The 26,397-nt window shown below is 51.7% G+C and overlaps 1 protein-coding gene across 12 annotated transcripts in view; it reads right to left on the reverse strand.

Moving 5' to 3' along the window:
• The window catches only part of MAMLD1 (mastermind like domain containing 1), a 121,897-nt gene that overhangs the window by 20,053 nt on the left and 75,447 nt on the right, over positions 1 to 26,397 (reverse strand). For all 12 annotated transcript variants that reach the window (XM_072817696.1, XM_072817699.1, XM_072817702.1 and 9 more), the window contains one exon: positions 17,223 to 19,079. In XM_072817696.1, the coding sequence (XP_072673797.1) occupies positions 17,223 to 19,079 (1,857 nt within the window). The remainder of the gene's footprint in view (positions 1 to 17,222; positions 19,080 to 26,397) is intronic.

Below are 26,397 nucleotides of genomic sequence, written 5' to 3' on the forward strand. Positions count from 1 at the left end.
TGGCCAGATGTGAGGCCAAAAAGAAGACACACTTCACTACATTCTGGCCCTGCTGTGTCTCTCTCCCTGACTCTCTGAAATGTCTGCCTTCTTTTTCTTGTCCTACCAGGAAGAGCCAGGACTCAGTGGCAAGAGCTCTCACTGGGCTGGGTTCTGCCAAAAGCCAGGCCAGCCTGGCCCTTAGATTCTCCAGGAACAAAGGAACAGTCTCATTCCTCTCTTTTCCCCACTCGTCTCCACCTCCCAGCCTTCTGGCCTTTGGCTTCCCTGGTCCTTGCCCATATGTTCTAGTCATTCGCATATAGAGATGGCCATTTGGTCCAGATTACACCAGCGTAAGTCAACAGCCTGAGCTCTGAGAGTTGTCACACACTGGCACAGGGGAGGGAATCTTCCCCCAGAGAATTTGGAGGACACTCCTACCCACTCACAGCAAAAAGCCCATCTACTTGGCTTGGTAGTAGACGATCGGAGAACTAATGGAACCAGGTTGGTCCAATGGCACCAATCAGTGAAGGGCAAGGGAAAGTGCCAGGCAGGGGAGACAGGAGACCTGGGCTCTAGCCCTAGCTCCTGCTTGTGCTTGGCAGCTGGGTAGACTCAGGGAAGTTCCGTTGCCTCTCTAAGCCTGCGTTCTCATGCAGAAAGTAGGGGTCACAACAGTGCCCACTGCCAGGGGCTGTTGTGAGAATAGGAGGGAAGGACAAGGGGGAGATTCCTCGATATGGGCTGAGTGCAGAACATGCACATGGAAGGGGCTAGTTCCACCTGCCATCCCTGCTCCCGCTACTGTGAAGAGCTCTGGCTTGGAAGTCAGGTGACTTGGGTTTAGCCCAGGTTTGCTATTAACTTTCTAAGCTCAAAAAAGTCCCTTTCCTTTTCGGGTGAGATGATGTCCTTGTTGTTGTCATTCTTTCTTCTGTTAATATGGTTCATTACATTGAATGATTTTCAGAGGTTGAATCAGCCTTGCATTCTGGGGATCGAGCCACTTGGTCATGGTATATAATCCTTTTTAAAAAAAATTATTTATTTATTCATGAGAGACATGGAGAGAGAGGCAGAGACACAGGCAGAGGGAGAAGCAGGCTCCCTGTGTGCAGCCCGATGTGGGACTCAATCCCAGGACCCTGGGATCATGCCCTGAGCTGAAGGCAGACACTCAAATACTGAGCCACTCAGGCATCCCAATAATCCTGTTTTATATGTTACTGGGTTTGGCTTGCTAGGGTTTTGTTGAGGATCTTTGCATCTCTGTTCCTAAAGGGTATTGGTCTGCTTTGTCCCGTTAGGGCTTCCTTGTGTCCTCATCTGTAAAATGATGTCATTGGACTAGACAACCTCCATGGTTTCCTTCAATATTCGTGTACTCTGACATTGTGGTACAAAGGAAAACTAAAAAACAGTGATTCTTAGGCATTAGAGAAACAATACTTAGACTCATCCCTGTGTAATCAAGAGGCCAATTTCTCAACTTTAGTTTCCGTCTGCCTCACATCCAAGTCCTAGGAGTCTTTAGATGTTTAGGATGGAAACTAAAACCAGCCAGTTAGCTCATTTTAACTTCTTTCAAATGTGTGTGGTTATATTTTCCTAGACCTGGTCAAAGGACAAATTGAACAAACAAGAGGAAAAGGGAGAAACCCAAGAATCCAAACGCAGAATAGGAAGGCAACGAAGAAGCACAGTCTCTCTACCAACCAAGCAAACCAGCCTTGACCTTGTTCTCCAAAGTAGTCAGTCCAATGTTACCCCTGCATCTGTTTCTGCAGCTGTATTGTCTGCCAGGGTGTCAGTGAAGGGCCTGCCCAGTCCTAGCTACCAAAAGAAGGATGTGGTGGCTATGCTAACGACTGCTTGGATCTCCTTCCTTGGGGGCCATAATTGCCTGGTGGCCTCCGTAAGCCGTCCTTTTGGCTCTGTCACCATATGTGGCCCTGGCCCCACTCCCAATCACTGACAGAACATGGCAGGTGCACTAATGCAGGACCACTCCTGTGAGGTACGAGACTCTTCCAATGGAGACTCTGGCTTGAGAACTTTCCATTGGCCTTGCTGGAACTTTCCTGGAGCTGCACTGTGGTCCAAGATGGTTCTTACCCAATCTTCCTCTGTCCCCCAGTCATCACAGATCACCTGCACTGTGGGTTGAGGCTCCCCGTACCTTCTCTGGCTCCCTTTCCCTGTAGCTTTTGCAGGCTTCCCTCACCCCGATACATACCTTAGACTTCTAACCCCATATTGGAGTCTGCCTTACAGCAGACCTGAACAGACACAAAGGAGCACTGGGCTAGTTAGCAATTCTTTCTGCCCAGAATACAGAGGAAACCCTTCTTTCCTCCTCCCCTGCCACTCCTCACACTGCCCGTGGAGTACCACGGTGAGCAGTGAGCAACGCAAGGAGCACTTCTCTGTCTCTTCCCTTAAGCACTTGGTTTGCAGCTCAGAGATTTAATTTCTGTCTGAATTTTACTGGAGTTTCTGTGATTTTCTGGGCCAGATATCTTTTTCTGTTATTCTCCTTCTATAGCTGTCATGAAATGGGCAATACAGGTCATAGGGAAACCCCAGACACGTCTAGCAGCCCTCAGCAAACACAGTACACGGCCTTGCAGAGAAAGTTCTGGTATCTACCGTACTGCTCTCTCTCCATCACCGAAGCTTTGCCACCCAGTAAATAGGTGGATTATGGGGCTGTTTTGAAACAATAAGGTCTAGCTCTGGGAACCAGAAAGGCAAACACGCATAACCTGCCACTACGGCTGGGCGAACAGATATCTTATTTGACGTGTGAACATCCAATGAAAACGGATCCATCAGTTACACTAAACAATCTTCAAAGTCAATATGTGCAGGATATACTTCTAGTTAGCTTGTGGACTTTAATAAAATTGGTCTTCTCCTAATAAATTAGTTTAAGGGTTCAGTTTGATTTGATTATAAAATTATATTTAATTGCAGGGGATTACAGCAATGGTGATAAACTGTCAAGAGTGTACGAAGTTCATATCCTGTTCCCAGATTTGAAGCTACGTGCCTGCTTCAAGATGCAGAATTTATGAGCTCAGGGTCTGCGCCAGAAGTCAGGGGACTCTAGCTATTACTCAGAGCCAATCATTTCATGGCCTAGCAGGACTCCCATACTCCAGAGGGGAGGTGCGGGGTTCACACAGATCAGCAATCTGGGCCCTGCTGGCTGGGGCATACTGTGAGCTGAGGGGCCTCTACTGCCTTCTTTCCCCCAACTGCCCCTCTACATACTGTATGGATGTGGGACAGGAGGGAGCTGGGTGCCCAAGGAGCTGCTGCCCAGTAAGTAGGGAGGTATTCTGGGCCCCCAAGGTACCAGGCTGCTGGAGAGAAGGAGGGAGGGGCTATGAAACTGTCCCTGAAGTTGCCAGGGACCCCTGGGGTTCTCCATGAGTGTGCGTTTCTTCTGAGGGCTTGACTATTTTGCTTGCTTCGGAATAGCTGTCATCGTACACTGTACAATGTGTACTGTAGGTCGTCCAATAGTTCTGTGCTGTAGTCAAGTACTATGGCTGACATCTGTTCAGTCTGCCTTGTATAAATTTGTGTGACACATATTTACTGAGCATCTACCATGATCTAGGGCCAGTGCTGCCACAACTTTGGTGGACAAGGCGGATGTGGTTTTTGCCCTTTTAGAGCTAGCACATTCATGTGATGAAGCACTTAGACAAGGATTTGTAGTACAGGTTGACAAGTGCCATACAGGAACACTGAGGAGTGCTAGAGAACAAACAGGAGAACCCAACCTATTCTGGGAGGGGGTTAGTTAGAGCAGGTCTCAAGGCAAAACTGAGCTTTAAGGTGTGACCTGAAGAACAATGAGACATTGGCCAGGTGAGGGGTCCTGGGAAAATCAACTTTATCTGTGTCATGGCTGTACCCAGTGCCACTCCTCTCTGAACACCTAATACCCAGGTTGTGGATAGTTGGGGGAATGAAGCCTTGCAAAATGAAGCCTGAGGATATGGGTTCTCCCAGATAAAGAAGGGGCTTCTTTCAGGAGTCGCATGGTCATCCAAAGAACACCATGCCATATGGGTGGGAGTGAAGGGGGAGGGATGAACAATCTTTATGTTTCTGCTCCTAACTTGCTAAATTCCAGAAACTTGCTAACCTTCCTGAAGCCCTAGGGTGTTCTGTACTCCTGCTCCTTCTCTGCCACAGTGAGCAGTGGCCAGGGGCTGGGACATGGGGATGGCATCACCTGCAGCTTCTAGATCAGAGCTGAATCCCTTTGGGGAGGGAGTAAATAGGCTTTCTGTAGGGGCGTGCTTGGGAAAGAGGGAGCAGATGGATGTGGTTGGCCGGAGAGGTCGATTCTAACAACATAGCTAGTCGCTTCTTTCTTCTCTTGGCACCTGCCCTGGTTTTTGCTCAGGCAGCTTTGCTTGCCCCCATGCTGCCTCTGCGCTTTGGGGAAACCTGGCCCCCCTGTGGGTTCTAGAAGTGGGGCACTTAACTCGACTCACATGAAGCAGCATAGTAGACACGCGCTCAGTTCAGGCCACTATGCTTCCCAGGAGGTTCTGGGAAAGAAATCTCCTTGTTTTTCTGACAGAGCTAATAGAAATGACTCTCCTGCTCCGCTGGATGAGGGAAGAGGAAGCTTGTAACCCCTGGAGCTGCTGGCAGCTGTGTGTGCCCACAAGGGGGAGCCAGCTTTAGGATGAAGGAATAGGAACAGAGCTGGAAAGAAACAACATCCTCCTGTGCCAGCTGAACTACTGATTCAAATCACCCCTGAAGTGGACCCAACCACTGGGCTTCCACTTACCAGACTCAGTCAGTTCCTTTCATGGGCCAAGCCAGTGTGAGCTGGTTTTCCTGTTACTTGTGACTCAAAACACCCTAACTGATAAGGAATCTAGCCTGGCCCCCAGACCTCCTAGTTCACAAGGTCTGCATTATACCTCCAGCCTCACACTGGAGAGCGTCCCATTTCCAAAGATGAAGCACAGGGCTTGTCGGACCCGGTTCAGCCTCAGGTCTTGTTCCTGCATCCCCAGATCGGTTTACAGAGAAATCCAACACACACGAACCACCTGCATTACCTGCTCCTGCAAACACGTCTGGTGCGGACCAACTATGGCAGGCTTGGGTACTTCATTCAAATCTCAAGTGCAGTACTCAAGCTCTTAAATACTCTATTTTGCATTAGTCAAGTGCGATACACATTTTAGAAGCTTAACAACATTAAGGATTTCTAGTTCATATTCAATTCCGAATAACTCGAATATGTACTTTGTGGGTTTCTGTGAGGAAAATAATTGATGGCCCAAACTGGAAGTCATCTATAGAAAATAGGCAGGGCAAGCTCCTAAAAGCAATTATTGGCATCAAGCTCGTGAATTTTTAAATCCCTTGAAAAGTCCGAGAACATACCAGAAAGTAGAGATTTCAGAGGTAATAACTGTAAACAAAATATTAAAAGCCCGTAAGAGGTGCTGCCAAATAGGATGCCGATGGCTCTAGAAACAATCATGAGGGCTCGTTCTCGTTCTCAATCCCTAGTCCGATATTCTATCACAAACTTTATTTACCAGGAGAGTGGGAAATAGACACAAGTCAAGTGCAAGTTTACAGAGAAACACTTTGCCTTCAGGAACCTCTTCTGGGAGAGGGGAGGTATATAGGTTGGAGTTTGCCTGGAAAATGAGCTCAGGCAGGGCAGATGGGGGATATGGCTACCACCACAGCAAGTGCGATTTAGGGGGGCAGGAACAAAGTGTGAGCCTCCTGCTCTCCTCTGCACAGGACCGATGCACCTGGAGCATTTTGGTCAGTCTAGTGGAGCCTTACCCATCCTGCCACACCCCTATGCCTTGTGCTCAGTTTAGAGGCAGGCTGCCAGGAGGGAAGAGAAGACTCCGTGGGAACATCACAGTTGTCTTCAAATCTCTCAAGGACTCTGAAGTCAGGAGACCTTTCTAGGGGGTAGTGGGAGGGAACCTCCTTGTAATGTAATTAGTCTGCCAAAGAAGACACTTCCAAATGAAAAGGTAATGAAGCAAATAAAAGACACAAACAATATAGCTGTCAAAATGACAAAAAACAAACAAAAACCAAACCCTCAACCTATCATTTCCACAAAGAATGTGCAAATCTAGGCTTGAGAGCTAGTAAAGGAAACCTCTTAATGTTTCTTTGAAATTTTTAAACCAAGGGTGGGAGCTTATTCAAATACAACCAGAACTTATAAGAACTTTCAAGTTATACTTTAAGCCTGAAGAGAAAACATATGCTGAAGAGCCTTCAGAATGTGCTTACTTGACACTGTGCTGGTCAAAGAAAAACAGCAGACTTAGAAATACGCCATGGGTAAGTGAAGACCACTCACTGCTCTCTCAGGATGGATCGAAATGTATTGGTTTATGTTAGGAATATTGGGGCCGTCTCAGAGTGCCATGAATGGATCTTAACTGGGAAAAAAGCAGTGGGAAGAGTGGCCTGATTTTCTAAGCCAACTTTTTTTTGGGGGGAGGGGGGCGGAGGGCTTGGTTCTCATGCGCTACTGTCACTGTGGTATGTGAAATGGCAGCCAGAGGTCCTGTTTTGTCTTTCCAAAATGCACGAAACGATCACCACCACCACCACAGAATCGCCAGTGCAAATTACCACTGGAGGTGCTAAACTGGGGGTTCGTTAGAGGTTGGAGAGGCCCTGTGTTCCCAGATCTCACACTTGGGGAATGTCAGGCACTGTTTGCCCCATGCTGGAGGGAGACCAGAGCCCCAGCTGGACCAGAAAAATGCAGCACGGTCCGGGGTGGGGGGGGGTGGCCCCGCATGAGAGCCTGAGTTCATCGGCCTTGAAGTCTGGGAGTTTCTACCAATAATTACTCAGAAACACTCAAAAATAGTCTCAAGAGCTTAATTCGGCAACACCAGCAGATGCAATTCATCTGTCGTGTCACCCCTTCCAGCCAGCTTCCATTCATTCCTCCAAAGGGTCCTTCAGCTCACTTTGACAGAGTCAGAGAAGACTTCTTCCTTTTTGTTATTAAGTGGCAGCGCAGATAAGACACAAATAACTCTGATTAAAAAGTGAACACCACCAAACCCTGAAATGCAGACACCAAAGGTCTTGGGAGCTGTGGATGTGAGTGGGGACACAAGAAGCAGGTGTGTCGACTTTTCAAAGGTCATTTGGGCATCAATCAGAGGCTCTCACTTCCGACTTTGTGTGCCAGTATCAAGGCCTTTGGAGCTGGTTCACATTGTGGTTGAGATCCTTAACTTTTTCCAGAACTCTACCCTAGGGCCTAGCACTTGCTCCAGCGGGATACTTTGCACAGAAAGCTAGTCATGCGCAGTGAGTCCCTAGCATCATTCTGTTGGCTATTGTATTAATCAAACTGTGAGTTATCGGAGAATTTCTAGACTTCCAGATGCACCAGAGGACCAATGAAGCAAGTGGGGTTTCTTACCCCATTTGGAGGCAGAGATAATGTCCCTTTCTGTCTATAGTACTTCTCTGTTCCCTGACCCATGTGCTGTAGTGCCACCAAAATGCCCAGAAAGGGCAGAAATTGTGTTCCATTTACCAGGGAAGTGATTTCTCAGTGCTGGCTATGCCTAAGAACTCTATCCCATGTGTTTAACATGCATGCACCTCACCAGGACAGCCAGAAAACCCAGCTGGCTCCCACAAGACGATGCGTGTGCGCATAGTCACTACCACGTGCCTATGACACAAAACAGGCTTGCTGCCACTTTTGCATGGCACGCTAATATTAATTGGAAAGAAAATACTGCTCTTGATCAGGAGAGGATTGGCAAGTATTTTAAAACTTAAGCCTTTCTTTTTCTATTGTGGTAAAAGTCGCCCTTTTAACCATTTTACGTGCACAGCTCGGCGGCTTCAAGTACATTGGCAATATTGTGCAACCATCCCCGCCATCTGACTCCAGAACTTGTCTATCATCCCAAACTGAAACTCTATTCCCTGTTAAACACTAACTTTGCCTTTTGTCTGCCTCTCGCCCCCAGCCCCAGGCACACTATAGAGCTGGTTCTGTCTCTAGATTTGCTTACTCCTACGCAGAGAAGCGGACTCACACAGTATTTGTCCTTTTATGTCTGGTTTCTTCCACTGAGCATAATGTCTTTAAGGCTCATTCACATAGTAGCGGGTGTCTGAATTCCCTTCCTCTTTAAGACTGAATAATATCCATGATATGGACCGATGGATTTTGCTTATCCACTTGGCAGTTGACGGGCATTTGGGTTCTTTCCACCTTTGGGCTGCTATAAATGGAGCTGCTGTGAACACTGGTGAACAGGTAACTGTTCAAGGCTCTGCTTTCAGTTCTTTGGGGTCTATACTTAGGAATGGAATCATTGGGTCATAGGGTAATTCCATGTTTTAGTTCTGAGGAACCGTCATAACTATTTTCTACAGCAGCCGCACCATTTTACATTCCCACTAATGGTGCACATGATTTCCAATTTCTCCACACCCTCGCCAATGCTTGTTATTTTCTGTTTTTTTTTTTTAAATAACAGTCACTCTAATGGGGGTCAAAATCTTGTCCATTTACATTTTCCAGAGCTCTTTTTTGAAAGTGTTGCCTGATAGAGCAAAAGGGTCATGGAATTATTCCCGTTTATTCTCACGTAGGGATGATTGGGGGCCTCCCACATCCTATAAAGCTTTGTCACCTGGAAGTAAACAATCATTATTCAAAACTAAATGAGGAGTCCACCTTCATCTATAGGCCTACGGAGTTAGTTGGCTCTGGCAAATTCTCTTCATGTGTCATCCAGCTGTGGGCCCACAAAATCTAGCTCCCCACAACTATGCTCACTTCCTCTGCACAAAAATAGAGGATGGCTAAACACGGTAGCATGCTACGGGGCGCGGGGTGGGGGGAGCCAGAAAACTTTGTTAACATGGGAGAAGGACCAAAATGTGCAAGAAAGAGATCAATGTTGCTTCTCCACTCACTCTGCTTTGTCTTGGAAGCTTGTTAGTTCTGGGAGGCAGAAGTCAGGGAAGGCTGTGCTGGGGGCACACATGGGTCTGGGATGGAAGTGTGATCTCTTTGGACCTGTGTGGAGCTTCTAGCTTGCAACAACCTCACTCCTTTCGAGGGGAGGAACTCACACAATAAGCTCTCATCTAACAACAGTGCAATAAAACAAAGTATCATTTGTCACCCCGGGCAAAACTAATGGGATCAAATAAAAAATCTGAACTTTTTCAACTACTTATGAAAAAGCAGAAACTTTTCTTTGGGGGGAGCGGGAGGGGGGTTTTGCTTTAACCATAAACAGTGTCCCACCCTCTGCTGCCCTCCTCAAGCTCCCATGTAGCTGGAACACGGCTGCATCATGCCACAGGCCCAGATGTTGGGATTTATCAACCCCGAAGGGACAGATGAGGCTAAAAGTACAAATGGACTCGGGAGAGGTTTCCTAAATCCGTGCTATGGGGCCATTAAAGAGTTTGACAGGGGGTGGCTGGGTGGGGGGATGTGGGAGGGAAGGTTACGCATGCCCTGATCGCCATCCAGCCCTGCACGCAGTGACAATGCTGGCTGGGGGGGGGGGGGTGTTAGAGCCACAGCTGAGTGGAGCAGGCCCACTGTGACTTTCCGCTCACCCTAGACATTTTGTAGGTTTTGCTCACTCTTCACTTGAGGTCATAACAGCAGCATAGGGCGCTTCACTTTCAAATCCGCTGCACTTCTAGAACTGTACTGCCTCTCCGTGTGCTGATCTATGCTTTGGGTTTGTACATAGTCATGAGGAGTTATGGCTTAAAGGAGCACAGCATACACATTTCTGTGTGTCTGCTTCTACTCTTTGCCAACCTTCCCTCACATTACAGTGACAAATAAGCAGGTTGTTTCTGCAAATGCTGAAAACTCAAATAATTTCTACACTTTGTTTCTAAACATCTCATTTTGAGCACCCCAACTTCAGCAAAGTTTATGGTTTCTCTTCAAGTATTCTATGGCAAAACAAAACGAACAGACAAAAAAACCAACAAATACCTGAGAGGGGGTTTCTGAAAATGGCTGCCCTTTGAGTCTTCATAATGCAATTAATAAGCAAGGATAGGATTCTATCTATCTATGGGTCTCTATTATCGAGGCCTCTGTACTGGGGGGCTTTTGGCACCCCCATCAGTTTTGGTGTGGACCTCACTGAGTGATGGATTATTACTCCAGAGGCAGAAAGTACTGCTGATGTTGAAAAGGTTAGCACTTGACAAGCAGTGAATTTTAAATTTCTGCTTTTTGAAAAAGGGACATAGCTTTGAGGTGGAAGATCATTAATGATTCTCAGAAAACCAGAAGAGAAACGGAAAGAAAAACCGATTCTTGGTAATATTAGAACCAAGTTCTGAGGCTGCATTTCCCAAATTTGACGCCCTACAGTTTCGTTTCATGGCAATTGAGAGTGGTTAAAACAAAACCTGGTCAACACGGAGAAACCGGCCCCTAAATTTTCAAAAATGTATGTTACACTGTGACTGATTATATTTCCTCCCAAAGCAGCTAAAAAAAGGTTTCCTCAAGCTAAATAGCATTTTGTGGCCCAATTTAGAAAGAAAGGGAAAAGTAAGCTTGTATGTACAGTCGTGGTCACAGACAAAATAAAGACAGTTATTCAGGAAATTGCTGCCCCATCTGGCAGAGATGTGTGCAGAGCGGCCCCGGCTCCGGCTCCGGCCCCGGGCACAGGGAACCTGCCTCACCACCCCATCTTCCCCCATGCTCCCCGGTGTGGTGAGAGCTTGCCCAGAGGCCTACTCTTGCATTTCAGCAGGACTAACCTTTGAGATGCAATCTGTGATGCTTCTTGTCAGATTTAGCAAAAGACAAATGCAAGGAAGCTTTTCTCATAACAGGAGCAAAGTGCTGTTCTCCCCCAACTCTCTCCCTCTAAACAAGGGAAGAATTAAGGGGAGCCAGTGAAAGGACTCGCAAGTCCAGGGTCACAGACTCTCCTGGATAATATGTGGTGCATCTGATTCAGGGTGGTGGTGGGGGTCAAGTATGTTGGCAAGAGGGCTGCCACCTGCTTTTAAATGCTCATGGACAGTTTGAGACTAGAAGAAGTTTCGCTCAGGGCCACCATCTCTCTTGACTCTGCCTCTCTTTCTCTATATTTAAATTTTTTCTTTATATTTGAAAGCTTTTTTCTTCAAGTATAATCAACACACAGCATCCCCTTAGTCTCAAAAGTACCCTTAATGTGATGGGCACTGAATTACTGTGTAGAATCATTGAATCATTACACAGTATACGTCCCGAATGTTTCTCTGGTGGAAAGAGGAGCTGAGATAACTTTGACAAGAATAGATAATTTTCTTGGTCTAGCCCTGGTTTTATCATTTCTGTGTTCCATGAGAGGTCAGGGTGCGAATGTAAAGATTTTAATTTGCAGTGCTAACTGAGACAGCAGTAATGAACGGTTCTGCTCTGCTGAGCAGGTGAGTACAGCCTTGGAAATTCCAACCAAGAGAAACCTTGGATTTTTGCGAGGTTTTTGTGGGAGGCTTTGCGAATGGGTGTGAGTGGGGGAGGGGAGGGGAGGGGAGGGGGGACGGGAAGGCATCCCTGCAGGTCCAGCGCCAGAGCTCTGAGTGCTGGCATCCATCTAGGGCCCTGAGCAAGGCTCAGAAAACACAATGCACACAAGGGACACCCATCCCCCAAGGCCAGTGACTAAGCAGAAGCAGCGCTCCTGCGGCACTGGTGCTGGATGGCCAACGAGGTGGCCCACCGTCGGCTCTCTCGGCCTGTCAGCAGCAGTCCAGGGGCCCATTTCTTACTCAGCATCCACTGCAGCCCCCACAGGGCTCCCCGCACCTCTGCTGTCTGTGCTGGGAGGGAGGAGCAGCCGCCGTCCTCCCCTTCTCCTGGGCCAGGGGGGCTCAGAAAGCTATGGCCTGGCTCAGCTGCTCTGGTCCTTTCAGGGGTCACGACATGCGTCCTCCACATGACTTCTCTCCAGCCACCTGACAAATGTCCTCCTTGACCCACTCCCCGCCAACAGCTGGAGAAGGGCCTGGCCACTGAGGCTCTCTAACCTAATGCCATCGGGTGACTGGTGTTCCAAGTGGCAGGGACTCCCTAGAAATAGTGGCAGCTGACATCGAGGGACCATTCCGCGAGCCATGAGACGAGGATCCGAGGGCGTCCAGCTCACGGGCGGGGAGGCTAAGGCCGGAGAGGGAAAGGGGGCTGGCTGCGTAAAACGCGGCGGGCCTGCGGTTTGGAGCCAAGGGGTCCTGAGCCTGGGTTCTCCGGAAGCTGGCCTGGAGCCCAGCCCCGGGGCGCGTCCCCTGCCCCGCGCCGTCGCCCTGCGACCCGGGCACTGGGAGGGCAGCCCTCGAGCCGGCGGACCCAAGGCTGAGGGGGCCAGAAGGCTTCCCCGAGGCCCCGCCTGGCAGCTACCGCCCTCGAGCCCCTTCAATGTCTGTGCAAACAGTATCATGCGCCTCGTGGCTCCATGTCTCCGCAGCCGCCCCTTCCCCGGTGCCTCGGCCGGCCGGCCTCACAGATCATATTTCAGGCCTTTTTGTTCTTCTTCCAACTGGCCAGTGGCCACATCCCTGCTCCCCAGGACGCGGCCCTCCAGCTCTGCACGCCATGTGGCCCGCAGGCCCTCGCTGCCACCTGCCAGCCCCACTCTTCTGGGTCCCGTCCCCTCCACGGACTTGTCTTCCTGTCCGAGCAAATGGCGGGCCCCTTCCCCAGTGGCTGCTGGTAGAATGGAAGTCCCAGGTGACCTGTGCGAGGACGCCCAGTAAGTGTCCAGGGAGAAGGAGCCCCAGGTTACACATTGCACCTTGACTGAGGACAGAGAGTTGTCGCCCAGCCCATGGGAGTAGGGTGGGGGTTGCGGTTGAGGAGATTTGGGGTCACTTCCATCCCACACACCGGGGCTGGGTGTCCCGACTCCAAGGAGTCCCTCCCTTAATAATGCCAGGTTCACATTCCTCATCTATAATTTCAAACCCAAAAGGCTCTGAAAGCCTATTTTATTTGGGTAAGCTTGGCATCGACATTGATTTGGGGACAAAAGTTGGTGTGCACTTAGTTAGATAATCACGTTTCTCTGCAAGAATCAAGAAACGCTACCCCATGTTCCACCGGCGGCTTGTGTGATATTTGGTAGACACCTCGTATTACCTTTCAGAACGCCCTAATGTTCTGAATTGGGAAACACATCTGACCTAGGAGGGGGCGAATCCCAGCCCAGGGCCCACGCTAGCCCTGGCCCAGCGCTTTCCTCACTTGCAGCCGAGGCTCAGAGGGGCTCAGTGATGTTGCTCCCAGCACAAGGCCCGGCCAGGGGTCGTGCCTGCTCTTGAACCCCCATGCCCACGCTTCAGCTGCCACACTCCACTGCCGCCCTGAAGCCAGATGGCATTTGCCTTTTCCCTTCAGTGCAAACACATGGTCCACTGCAGTCAGATCATTCACGTTAACTGGTCAAGTGAACTTGCCAGAGCTGAGCAATACAAGTCAACAAATAAAAAGCTTCTATAGACGACCGGACTCAGCCTTTCTGCGTACTCAAGAGTTCGTTTGTCAGCTTACGTTTAGAAAGTACTCTTTTCAAAAACCAGAACCGGGATTACAGTGAAGGCCCAGTACTTCTGTGGTCACCATGATCACACTTGGAGATACCACGAACTAGTCTACATCACCATGTGCTAGGTGAGGAGACTTTTCTGAGGCTTGATGTGGCCTTCAGTAAAAGCCGAACAAGGTGGCCCTGCTGGGAGGGAGAAGCATGGGTCTCCTGTCTTCTCTCCCCTGCAAGAGTGAGCAGGGCTGACTTCTTAGTCCTTCACAAATATGGAGAAAGGCCAAGAGAAGGACGAGTGGAGTGGCTGACATGCCCAGCCTGGAAGCCCACTCTGTGTTTTGCCTAGAGGAGTGCCATGGACAGAATGGGGGAGCCTGGGCAAGGGGGAGTGAAAGAGACCCCCGCCAGCTGGGCAAAGATGGCCTTTCCCCTTTTCCAGCAGGCCTGGAGTTGTGTCAAGGGGACAAAGCCTGGCAAAGGGAGAGCCCAAGACACTAGCAGGCCCCGCAAGTGCCGTCAATCTTGTGGTGGCCATGGGGTTGGGAGAGGGCACTGCTCCTATTCTGTCCTATTCAGCATTGGTTTTGAGGGCCACATGTCAGCCCCTAGAAAATGGACCTGGAGACTCAGGACCAGGAGTTAGTGATAGCAAACCTTCAGTGACACTTTGTGCTGCCAAGCCCTGTTCAAAATGCTTTAGACCTAGGGGTGCCTGCATGGCTCAGTGGTTGAGTGTCTGCCTTTGGCTCAGGGCATGATCCCGGGGTCCTGGGATCGAGTGCTGCATCGGGCTCCCCGCAGGGATCCTGCTTCTCTCTCCCTCTGCCTGTGTCTCTGCCTCTCCCTCTGCATCTCTCATGACTAAATAAATAAACTCTTAAAAATAAAATCTTAAAAAAATGCCTTAGATGTAATAATGCATTTAATCCTCAACCCACCTATCATCACCTATTGCCCGTTTTGCAGAAGAGGCAATAGTTAGGAGATCAAGGCGGGAGCAGAAAGCTCCGGAGGCAGCGCCCCATGGCCAGGGTTACAAGCATGGGCTCTAAGGCCAGACTCCCTTCTCTGGCCCTGAGCCGCTCTGTGAGCGTGGGCGATTCTGCTGACTCCCTCGGTCTTCTCGGCTTTTAAGGGTACTCTATCTCTATCTCTGGGAACTCAAGTGGAAAAAGGCAGGTGAAGTACTGAGTTGCATGCATGGCCTGTGGGCACTGGCCAGTGCTGGCAGGGAAGGCAGCTGTTGGCAGTGGTAGCCTCCCATTTGTGCCCCCTCCTGCCCTCCCCTTGGCTGATGGTGGTCACCTGAGATCCTCCTAGCCTCAGGGAGCTTGGCTGCTCCCTCTTTCTCCTGAGCACTTTCTCTGGCTCACCTAGGTAATCAGTTGGGTGTGATTTTCATGCCTCCAGTCATTAAAGATTCTGCTTCTGAGCCAGCAGATCTGGTTCTGAGGCTACACTGTCAGGCTACAAATGTACTCCACTGGGGGTGGGGGGAACCCCACATGGTTCACAGCGTGAGATGGTGACATGTCTCCAGGCCGAGGACCTTGCCTGCTAGGGTGAGAGTTCCAGCACTGGGGCTGGTGCTCCCTGAAAAGAGATGGCAGGTAGCCCACCACATACTCAGACACAAGTGCTGCCGAACTGCACCAGTTCCCCGGTGCGGAGCTCTCTGCCTGCTTATGCTTCATGAGGCATGGAGGGGAAAGACACGGTCTCTATCCTCCAGGGGCAGCCCCGGTCACACTCACCCAGGGCCCTCAGAAAAGAGGTCAGCCCTGATGGGCGCTTCCCTTAGGCCAGGTCCCTGGCCAGGCTGTCCTCCTTGGCTGCTCTACAGAAGATGGAGGCAGTGTGGGAGACAGAAGTACTGACGATGGTCATGGAGAAGCTTCCTGGAGCAGATGGTGCCTGAGACTTGGGAGCCAAAGGAGTGGGACAGGAGGGAGAAGGTGGGAAGGGAGAGCCAGGCCCAGGGAATGGTAGCAGTAGGATCGAGAATGCAGAGTGGGCCAGGAACTATAAGCACTTCGGATGATACAAGTGAAGCGCTGGATGGACCCCGATGAACACCAAGTCTAAGAAGGTAGAGGGAGCCAGGTGATGGGCCTCTGGAATCTTCTGAGCAATTGTGAAACATGATCAGTTCTCTATTATATCTGGTCTCTTGAAGGTGATGGTTTGAGTGATGGCTGGTTTACTGGGGGAAACCACTGTAAGAGTCAACTCTGAGTTCAGACAAAGAAACAAGAGGACCTGAACTCAGGGATGGCTGAAGGCAATGGAAAGGAGGGACCAGAATGGACAGTGCCCCGGGCAGGCAGGTAACTGACATGGTCCCCAACGACCCCCGTCTCCTGGTGTTCACACCTTCATGCTCGTGTCTAATGAACAGAACACAGCAGAAGTGACGGGATGTCGCTGTCAAGATGAGATTCTAAAGACTGTGACCTCTGACTAGCTGGCACTCCCTCTGTCTCTCTTGCTGGCACATTCTGTCTTGCTTACTCAGATGAAGTCGGCTGCCATGTTGTGAGATGCTCTACGAAGAGGGCCACATGGCAAGGAACCAAAGGAGGCCACTAGCCAACAGCTCATGAGGAACTGAGGCCTTGGTCCAACCACCTGCAAGGAACCACTTCCTGCCAACAAGCTCGGGAGTGAGCCTGGAAGCAGAACCTTCCCAGTCGAGCTCGAGGTGACCACAACCTTAAGAGTGACTCAAGGCCAGAAGACCCAGCAAGGTGATGCCAGGACTCCCTGCCCACAGAAACTGTGACTTAATACACATGTGTTGTTTTAAGTGGATGTTTTAGAGTAATTTGCCATCGGGCAAGAGATAACCAATACAGGCAGGGGTCAGAGCAATGGCAAGGGAAAATCATGGTCGACACCCCCCGGGGAAGGATCAGCTGAGTCCAGTGATTGATCAATCAGATTGCAGGAGATGAGGGAGAGGGAGAAGTCACAGTGATTTTGAGAGGAGCACCGGCTCTGGACTAGGACTTCCTGGTTTCCAGTGCCTGCTCTGCCCCTGGCTACCTATGTGACTCTGGGCAAGTCATTCCAACTCTGCGAGCCTCAGTTTCTTTGTAGAACGGAGATGCTAAGAGTAAGTCCTTTCTAAGTATCTGCCCTTTCCATTTAGGACCTGCCTCAGTGTCCAGCGCAGTGCTGGAAGGGCACGCTGCAGCTGCTCAGCAGAAGTGTGCTGTGCCATTTCTAGAAGGCTCAGTGTGCAGCCTTATGCCAGCAGTGACAAGACTGGAAGACTTCGATGCAATTTCCTTGCATCCTGCGAAGCCTCCGCTAGTCCTGTGTGAGGGAACCCACCATGCAGCCCGGTGCGGGGACTTGTCTCCCCTGGTTCCTTCCCCTGCCAGCACCTTCTGGGTGCATTTTTCCTCTCAGGGGAGTTTAGCAGCCTGCACAGGAACCGAAACCATAACCCTGGCCTCGTTAATACTGCATTTGGACCATGCAGAATTAGCTGGCTTAAATAGACTTTTCCAGAGTCAAGTCCCATCTTGGAGAGGACTGCAGCCAAATTTGCCTCCAAGGCCAGGTTACCAACGGCACAAGACACGGATCTCATTTCCAAAACCAAGGAACGTGAGCGGACGCGAGTCGTCTTACCTGTCTGGGCAGAGAAGGCATGGAGTCCGGGGCCACTGACCGCTGAAAGCGCTGGGGCTGCTGCATCATCTGCTGCAGGAGGAACGACGAGTGGTCGGGCTGCTGATGCTGCTGATGCTGCTGATGCTGCTGCTGTTGCTGCTGCTGTTGCTGCTGCTGCTGCTGCTGCTGCAGCTGCAAGGTGGCCGTGGTGGTGGACGAGGCGGTGGCCGAAGAGGTCGGCGGCGGCTGCTGCAGGTAGTGGAGCAGGGACGGCTGCCGAGAGGCGGAGGGCACGGAGGGCATCTTCTGGGGGCCCGGCTCAGACACGAAATGCGACAGGGGCTTGGTGTTGCCAAAGGTAAAGGGCTCCGGGGCTCCCGGGCCGGGGCTGGCCAGCCCCTGCTGCATGATCATGCTCAGGGTCTTGGGTGAGTTGGTGGTCATGGACTTGAAGATGGCATTCGCCGGCTGCTGGGGCGGTGGGGGCGGTGGCGGCGGTGGCGGCGGCGGCTGCGCAAGCGGGTTGCTGGAGGAGGGGGTGAGGCTCCGGATCAGGGAGCACTGTGGGGTGAAGGACTGCTGCGGCAGGCCCGGGCTGGACAGCTTCTCGGGCCGGTAGGGCGGCGACGGCCCCGGGTTGCTGGTGGGCAGAGCAGATAGCAGGTGGCCCGGGGGGCTCTTGACGCCCGAGGACACCAGGTTGGCCAGGATGGAGCTCTGCGGGCTGAAGGGCGGCTGCTGGCTGAGCGCAGGGCTGGGGAGCTTGTCGGGAGTGTAGAGCATGGGGGGCCCGAGGCCGGCGCTGCTGGCCGAGGCCATGCTGGCGAGTAAGGCGTTGGGGGAGGCTTGGAACGAGCTCCCCGGCAGGTTGCTGGACGCCATGCAGGACACCATGAGGCTCTGCGGGCTGAACTGCGGTGGCGGCGGTGGTGGAGGCGGCGGTGGTGGCGGCGGTGGTGGTGGGTGCGGCGATGGCACCGGGCGGTAGGATGGGGACGGGCCGGGCGGCGGCAGGCTCGACCAGCTGGGGGTGGTCCCTGGCTGCCTGGCAGTGGCCCCCTGCTTGCTGGCCGCCAGTGCCTTCAGCTGGTGGGCGTGATGCCACTGAGGCACCTGGAGGGCGGGCACGGTGACGGGGAGCATCCCCTGGACCTGGCTCTTGGCCTGCGATGCTGCTGCTGCCGCTGCCGCCGCTGCTGCTGCCGCCGCCGAAGAGCCCGGGGAGGCCACCTGCTTACTGGCCGAGGGGATCACGTAGTTGAGCCCCCCTGGGGAGGGTGGGACGTGAAGCGATGTGGCGGCGCCGGGCAGCTGGCTGCAGCTGGAGGTGAACTCCTTGCTGGTGGCCAGGCTCTCCAGGTGAGGAATCGCAGCCGAAGGCTTGGCAGGTGCACCGAGGGTCGCCTGCGGGTGCTCTAGGACCAGTGGTTCTTCTGGCTTGCTCCCCAGTATCTTCTCAAGATCCAGGTCATTTGGAGAAGGTTCTTGAATCTTTGTTAGCTCTTCCAGGAGATCTTGAAGTTCCTGGTCCACGGCTGGCACGCTGCCGGCTTTGTCATAGTAGGGACCGGCAGGCCCTTTGACTCCCAGCTCTGCAGCGGGTGGCAACACGAATGGCGAGCCCATGACGCTGCCGTTCAGGGGATTAGTCTCGAGCGGTAATGAGTGGCTTGCTACTCCCACAGCTGCGGGACTAGGGTTCATTGTCAGCGGAGGGACCTGCAGCTCTGCGCACGACGTGCTGGGGTGGGCACTGGGGCCCATGGAAAGGGTGACATCTTCCAGGCAGGGCCTCTTGATTTTATTAGGGTAACCCCCGTCAGCCATGCCTGGAAACTGGAAATTATCTGCTTCCTGTCTCCTTTTAAAGGTTCCCTGTGGCAGATAGAGAGAGAGAGAGAGAGCAGGAGAGAGAGAGGGAGAGAAAATTTGTATAAAGCCTTGGCACATTAAAGCTAATGAACAGGAAACTTGCAAGATAAAACATCTCTCAGTTTCAAGACTTATAGTTGTCAAAACTATACAATACAGCCTATTTTGGGAACCTTAATGCTTGCTTCTTTGTTGCTGTGTTTCACTTAAACTGTCTTGTTACACTTCAAATTAGGCATTATGTTGTCTGTGTACTAAACGCCACAGGAAGTCCCACAAAGGATCTTCTCTGCCCACGTAAGGGGGGAGCTCAGCTCAACTATGCGGAAGCCACAGAACGCACTGTGCCCCAGACAGGCATTTGAGGGCACACTGGAAGAACTTCAGGTACTTCCAATTCCTACCTGTCTACAGATACCCCCGTTTCTAAAAAGGAAAAGCAGGACACAGACATTGAACTTTTAGGTTGCCTCCCTGTCTTGGTTAAACCTAGCAGACTGTGGCAAAACAATGGAACACAGCAGAGCCTCTAGAGCAAAGGGGATCTGGGTGTGTGCTTTCGGGTAGCTGTCTGGGCTATACTGTTCAGCGGAAACACAAGTGCAGAACAGTCATGGGGTGCACGGGCTCTTTTATTTTTGTACACACACACACACAGCTCGCTCGGTGCATACAAAAATCACTTGGAAGAACATACATACGACCACGTGGAGTAGTCAGCTCTTGGGGGTGACTGGCGAGTCCCTTTCTATTCTCTGCAGTTTGGAATTGCTTGTTTGTTTTTAGTGAGAATGCCTCCTAACCACCGCCCCCCGCCCCCCCCCAAAGTATAAAGCTATCTAAATAAGAAATTCCTCTCTGCAGATGCATCCTCAGGTCGGGGAGATATGGAGCAACAGGAAAAGGACCCAATCTGCGATCTGCACCTTGGGGGAGCTGCTCACCATTTACAAAAGCATAGCTTTTGGGAACAAAGCAGTTAGTGATGCAGTGCTTCCTACTCATTCAAGGCTTCATACAGTCATCTGTGGCTGTCATGTTCATGACCGTGACCTGCAAGTAGAGTGGGGTGGACTGGGGGACTGTGTGGGAAGAGTGGGGCTCTGGAAGTCACCTACATACCCTCAGCAGAACAGATGTACTGTGGATCCTTGCAAAATGCCCCATGGTCAAAAATCCGACTCTATCTTTGGACTCCTCCCAAAACTTAACTACTAATAGCCCTCTGTGGACTGGGAGCCTCACAGCAAGTCGGTTAACACAGATTTGGGGTGTTATATGTATCATGTACTGGATTCTTATAACCAAGTAAGCTAGAAAAAAAGAAAATGTCATTAGGGAAATCATGACATAGATTTACAGCACGGTCTTGCTTCTATCGAAAAAAACTGCCTATCAGCAGACCCATGCAGCTCACACCTGCATTGTTTAAGGGTCAACTGTATTTCTCTAGATGCAATTTTTCAGTAAGAAATCCCTGTTTAGCTTTAGAAGGCTGACTGGGACATTCGTTTTCAGTCCTTAGACATCTGTCATGTTTGGCTCATTGGAGTGGCGGGGGGTGGGGGGTAGTAGGGTGGGGGGTGGCGGTAGGGTCAATGTGCATGGGGAGGCCACCTGCTAGCACCACACTGGCCACAACTCTCACGACACAGTGAACATCGAAAGATATCTCCCGGGGCTAGACATCCCAGGCCCGGTGCTCATCAGAGTCACTTAGAAACATCCAGATTCCCAGGGTCTCCCCCTACAAATGAACTGCTTCAGTCTCACCCAGAACAGGGCCCAGAGATCTGAGGTTTTCCAAAGCTCCTGGTTCTAAATGCACAGCCAAGTTGAGGAGCACTGGCCCAGAGCACGAGTGGGGGCAGTGTGGCAAAAGGCCCTGGTTCTGGATTCTTCCTTTGTAAAAGGAGCATGATTTTAGTCCTTGTCTCATGATGCTGCTCTGAGTAGTAAGTAAAATGAGGCAGATTCGATGGCACCTAGTAAATCCTCCCTAACTGGTGGCTGCCATTACCAAGGGCAGCCACGCAAGGGCCTTGGAAGTCTGATGCTGTCCTGGGAGAGGCAGGGGCCCTGGCACCCAGAGAAGGGGAAGGGCTTGCCCAGAGCCACTTGGCTAGAGGGTAACAGGGCCTGGGCATCCTGGGCCCTCTCCTTGACCCCTTGGCTGCCTCACAAGCCACTGCCTTTGTCCACCCTGGTGACAGGACACTGTCTCACTTCCACGGAAGGGGCTCCACTAGCTGGAGTGAGGGAACCTGCTTCCTTATTTGCCTCTTCTTTGCAACACAGACAACGGGACTTTGAGGGGCAGCTCTGGTGTCCAATCCATCTGGGGCTGAAGGCCGTAGGGCCGGCAAGAATGGGCCGTGGAGGGTGGAGCGGGCCAAGAAGAGGCTTATCTGGTCATCTGCGCCCACTCTTCCTTCCAGGGGCAGTGGAGTCTGTATCAGTCCACAGCAGGTGTTCAGTAAATAGCAGCTGAATGAATCAACGGACAAATGAATCCAGATGACCTGGCACACAGGGACCTCTGCTACATGTTTCCTGGCCATTCATTCAATCAACTAGAGGGGCAGCCCGCAAACAAGTCACGGAATCCCAAACTGAAATTTCGTTTCCTTGACATTCTCCCAAGGGAGTTCAAAGAATTCCAATATATTGAGAGTAGAAAGTGATGGAATGGATGAATAAGGGATGAGTGAGGGTGGGTTTGACCCTGGATCCCCTGCAGGGAGCCCGAGCTGGCAGTGGCCAGGTCCGGCGTGCTGCTGGGGAAGTCGTGGACCACGGCACAGGCCTGATGACACTGAAGTCCCCGTAGCACCAGGCAGGGGGTGTGGATGGGGTGTGAGGAATGGGATGGAAGGGAAGGCAGGGGCTGTGAGCTGCTGCAGCAACCTAGAATCCCTGGTGGACTCTGCAGTTTCCTGGACATTTCTTTAATTGTCAGTCTGCCATGACCTGCTTGGGACCTAGGTAGCAGGGCATGGGGAGAGACCTGGCACCACCACGAGATCCCACAGCTCGCATGAGGAACCCCTGGCAAGGGAAAGCACTCCCTACGTCTCCCAAATGAGGGGGCACATGCATACAACTTTCCAGGCCCCCAAGCCAATGCTCCCCACTCAGTTCCAATTCTGGAAGCCAGCCGGCTCCTCAACAGTGAAGCAGACCCCAGGGTGCCCCTGCAGGGTGTGGGAGGGCTAGCTGGTACCAGTGAATCCAATTTGCCCGAGTGGATGCCGCCCTTGCTGCACCAAGTTGGCAGCTCAGTGCCCCACTGGACACTTGGGGAGGATGCCTAATCAGGGGCCAGGGTGGCCTTGCTGTCCCTAGGGGCGCAGTGGCAGGGGGTGTGGATGCTGGCTGAGGATGGCTTCAGCAGGGCAGCCGGGACCCTCGTGTGCGCTTCCCTCTTTCAATGGCTTTGTGGGAGATCTTGGCTCTGGGTTTCGGGTTTTATGCTGAGAGCTTTTGACAGCCAGCCTGAAGCACCCCGGCTACACGGCCAGAACCTCAGCCAAGCTGGGGGAAGGTGCCTGTGTTCACAGCAAGGAGGTCTGCGGACCAGGTCTCCCAACTTCTGTCCCTGGATACAGGCCGGCTGTCATGCCTTCTGTTGGGCCGGCCTGGGATGTGCTGCTCGTCTCTATTTCTCGCAGCCGCCTGGGCTTTCCCTCATCCCCACACTGGCACCTTCGCCGGGTCACCTGGGCCAGCGGGTGCCGGGCCGAGGCCTACTGGGCCAGGCTGCGTGGTGCTGACTTATCCCAAGGTCACCATTTCAGAGCAAGTGCAACAGAAGCTGCTACTGTGGAATGATTTCCCTCTCAAGCAACTGGAAAACATCCCTCACTAGGCTTCCAGACCCTTCTAAATAAACCTTCCAGTCTTGCACGTGTGCCATTGTGTAGTCTCTGTGGACTCGGATGGCAAACTATTGGTCTCAGCTATCTGCTTCCTTAGGCCACGTATTGCACATGATCCTGCCCACTCACTGGGAGATGGCTTTTAGTAATAAGCAAATCAGAAGAAAAAAAATTAAGTAAATCAGTAGACAGTGGCAGGATTTCTAGAGGGCACATCTCCATTTTCTCCTTTTACAGAAAACGGAATGGGATGTGACTTGCTTGTGGTCACACAGCTAGTTAGTGGACAAGGACGCTAGACCCCAGGTGTCCCAACTCCCAGCCTCAGCGCTCACAGGTGTTTGGGGGCGGAGGAGGGGGGCGCGGGCTGGTGAGGAGGTTCCCTGGCTTCTTCTAGAAAGGAACGGCCATCTCCAATCCCGAATGCCTGCGGAGTCCCATTTCATAAGCAGGCAGAGAGCCACTGATGTGATCCCCATAACCGTATGAACACTTTTTAAAATGTACTTGAGAGCATGTGGTGGCTTCCCCGCCCCCTCAATATGAGAAAAGTAAGGCAACCCTTCTGACAGGGGCTGAGTTCAGCTCTGAAGTCAATATTATTTCTGGTTCTGTCTGAACAATGCCATGGTGATTCTTGCCTTTCTACATTTTTAGTCCAGAAGGACGAAAAGGGATTTCTTGGCAAAGGTCTAGATGATAAGAGTACAGTCTAGGCTCATAAAGTGGGCATAAGGAGGAAAAAGCATATGATCTACGTACATGTATATATATAAAACATATTCTAAATATATATACATGTAAAATACATAAATACATCACTCTTCTGAAAGAAATCTAGCAGCCTGTTATAAACACTTAATTATGGAAACTCTAGCCGGAGCTTTAACATGGACACCAACAGGCCAGCAGAAATATGCACCGTTCCTGCTGGGTAAGAACGTAGGAGGCCAGAGGTGTCAGAAAGGTGTTCACTATTAGCTTTCACCTTCTCCTGCCCTGGTGCCTCCCGCAGGCCAGCTTAGGCCAATCTGCTTGCTACTTCTCTCAGCCTCTCTCTCAAATCTTTCTTTGGTACTAGTTCTATATTCCTTGAGTGTCCAAGAACCTGATGTTGGCCAACTAGATTAGACCAGCTTCAGGATGGTCCCTAGTAGACTTGCCCAGAAGGATGGAATAGAGACATGGTGGGGCACGGTGGAGGCAGCCCCAGAGTAGCTAAGACAATGATGGAGCAGGATTGGGCTTGCAGAAGCAGAGAGGGGATGGAAGGGAGCGAGGGAAAGAATATACCTGGATATACGCAGGGGAGATGTATCCATGTGTATAGTATAGATTTCATTTGCATGTTTATGTTTCAATAAAATCTGCTCACAAGACAAAACTGACCTTTTGGTAGATCAAACAGGATTTTTGGTGTTTCCAGAATTGCAGGGCATGAGGTTCTGGACGATCCCAGGATAGCTGGGAATGCAGGGAACCCTGAATGCCAACGGACTTCCTGAGGAGTCGATTTGACTCAAGCACTTATGTCTGCTACTAGGTGATTTGGAGCAAGAGTCTCAGCCTACAGATAGGGGATTGGTCGGTGCCCCTGTCTTGCCCTGAGCCAGCAGATGCTGCAACCTCAGTACCCGATACAGGCAGAGGCAGGCAGAGGTGTGTGGCACAGAGCCTTGGGTGGGCACCAGGAAGCCTGAGTTTAAGTCCTGGCTCCTCCATTTGCTGTGTGACTGTGGGCAGGTCATTCCCCCTCTCTAAGTCTCAGTATCTTCTGTAAAGTAGGCACTCAGCACTGTGGGCCTCACAGCCTCATTAGAGCATGCACATGGGGAGCAGTAATTGTTAGTGATCTCGTTCTGCGGGCCCTGGATCCCCATGCTGCGCCACTGCCCTCCAGCATGGGCCCTGACAGATGAGGACATGCCCACTAGGCCTGGAGGGAGGGGTGGGGGGGGCGAGCAGCCTAGTGCTGACAGCCAGCGGTGCTGCCTGTAGAACCCCACCTCCTGCACCACTGCTCCCCACTCTCCCTGGGTGCTGCCACCCTGCTGTGGCCCTCCACTGTCCCAACCTGAGCACTTGTGGCTTTAGCAAGCCTCTACCAGGGCCATCTAAGCAGCAGCCCCAGCAAATGCATCTTCCAGAACTGCACTCTCCTTTTCTGTAGTGTACACACACCAGTTGGAAGAGTTGGCAACTCTTAGGAATGGCCCCCACGCCTCTAGGCTCATAGAGCTTCCATGAGCTCACAACTCATACTGTCCCCCCCCCCAGGAGGACTTGAAGTATCCTGCCACCAAACACGGGTTTCTTGAGCACTAGCCTTGCACTCTTAGCTTGTCAGAACCTCCAGACCCTTAGAGGCAGATTGGTGCTTCCCACGCATGTTAAGACTGGTGAGGCCTGGAGCCACGGAGGGATGCACCCGTGGGCCAGCTTCTCTTACCCTCAGGTTGGCCTTTCTATGCAGCAAGAAACCCTGACCTGCTTTCCTCCCAACGCATTCCCATGTAGTGTCACCAGGGGTGGAAGGCAAAGGCCCTCCCCCAGTCTAGACAATCCTGTCTGTGCAGGACCCAGGCTAATAAGCTTCATCTGTGTTTCCCCAGAATTGGGCTGATAAGCCCAGAACCCTGCAAAGAAGGGGAAAAGCAGAGGCAGAGCCAAGGCTGGAGGCCACACGCCCAATGGTGGAGGTCACCAGGGCCTCTGGGCAGACCTGGGTGTCAGTGGATGAAGACAGTCACTCGAGCCTCACCTCCTCACTTCTCTCTGGACGGTGCTTCCCTACTCCACTCTGGGCCTCAGTTTCCCTAGTTGTACAGGGAATGGGTCCCAGTTACGGTAAGGTAATGCTGTGACTTTCTTCCTGGACTGCTCCTGTAGGGAAATGGTGAATTCTCTCCCCCCGAACCAAGAGGGTCTCTCTCTCCCTGGGGTGACACGAGGTCAGGGACAGCCCAATGACCTACAAGTGCCCTTGCCACAAGCAGGATATACACACCGTTGCCAACTGCAGACACTCTTACAGAAAGCATAACCTTCCCCAATCCGGGCAGGGCTGGGGTGTCAAATTATGGTCCTCCCCAAATATCTATGACTTTTTAACAATAATTCTTTCAATGTGTGTGTGTGTGTGTGTGTGTGTGTGTGTTTGTGTGTCTGTGCATGTCTGTGTCTGTGTGGATTAGCAGTGCTAGTCCTGAGCGCAGCTGGTCTGAGCTAGTTGAATCAAGAAAGGCGGCCTGCGATTTTGGTCAAATGAGCCCTGTTCACTTGTATATTCTATGAGAGTCCTACCAAGTCACCAGTCCCCAGGAAGGCTGCCAGCCCCCCAGACACCTCGAGGGGCGTGGGAAAACCAGTGATGCTGTGTGAAAGCCTGTTCCTGGAGATGGATCCAGAAGGAGAACTCGCCAATGTGCCATGACAGTCGTCTG

Source organism: Canis lupus, chromosome X, assembly GCF_048164855.1.
Source record: "Canis lupus baileyi chromosome X, mCanLup2.hap1, whole genome shotgun sequence".
Taxonomy (NCBI): domain Eukaryota; kingdom Metazoa; phylum Chordata; class Mammalia; order Carnivora; family Canidae; genus Canis; species Canis lupus.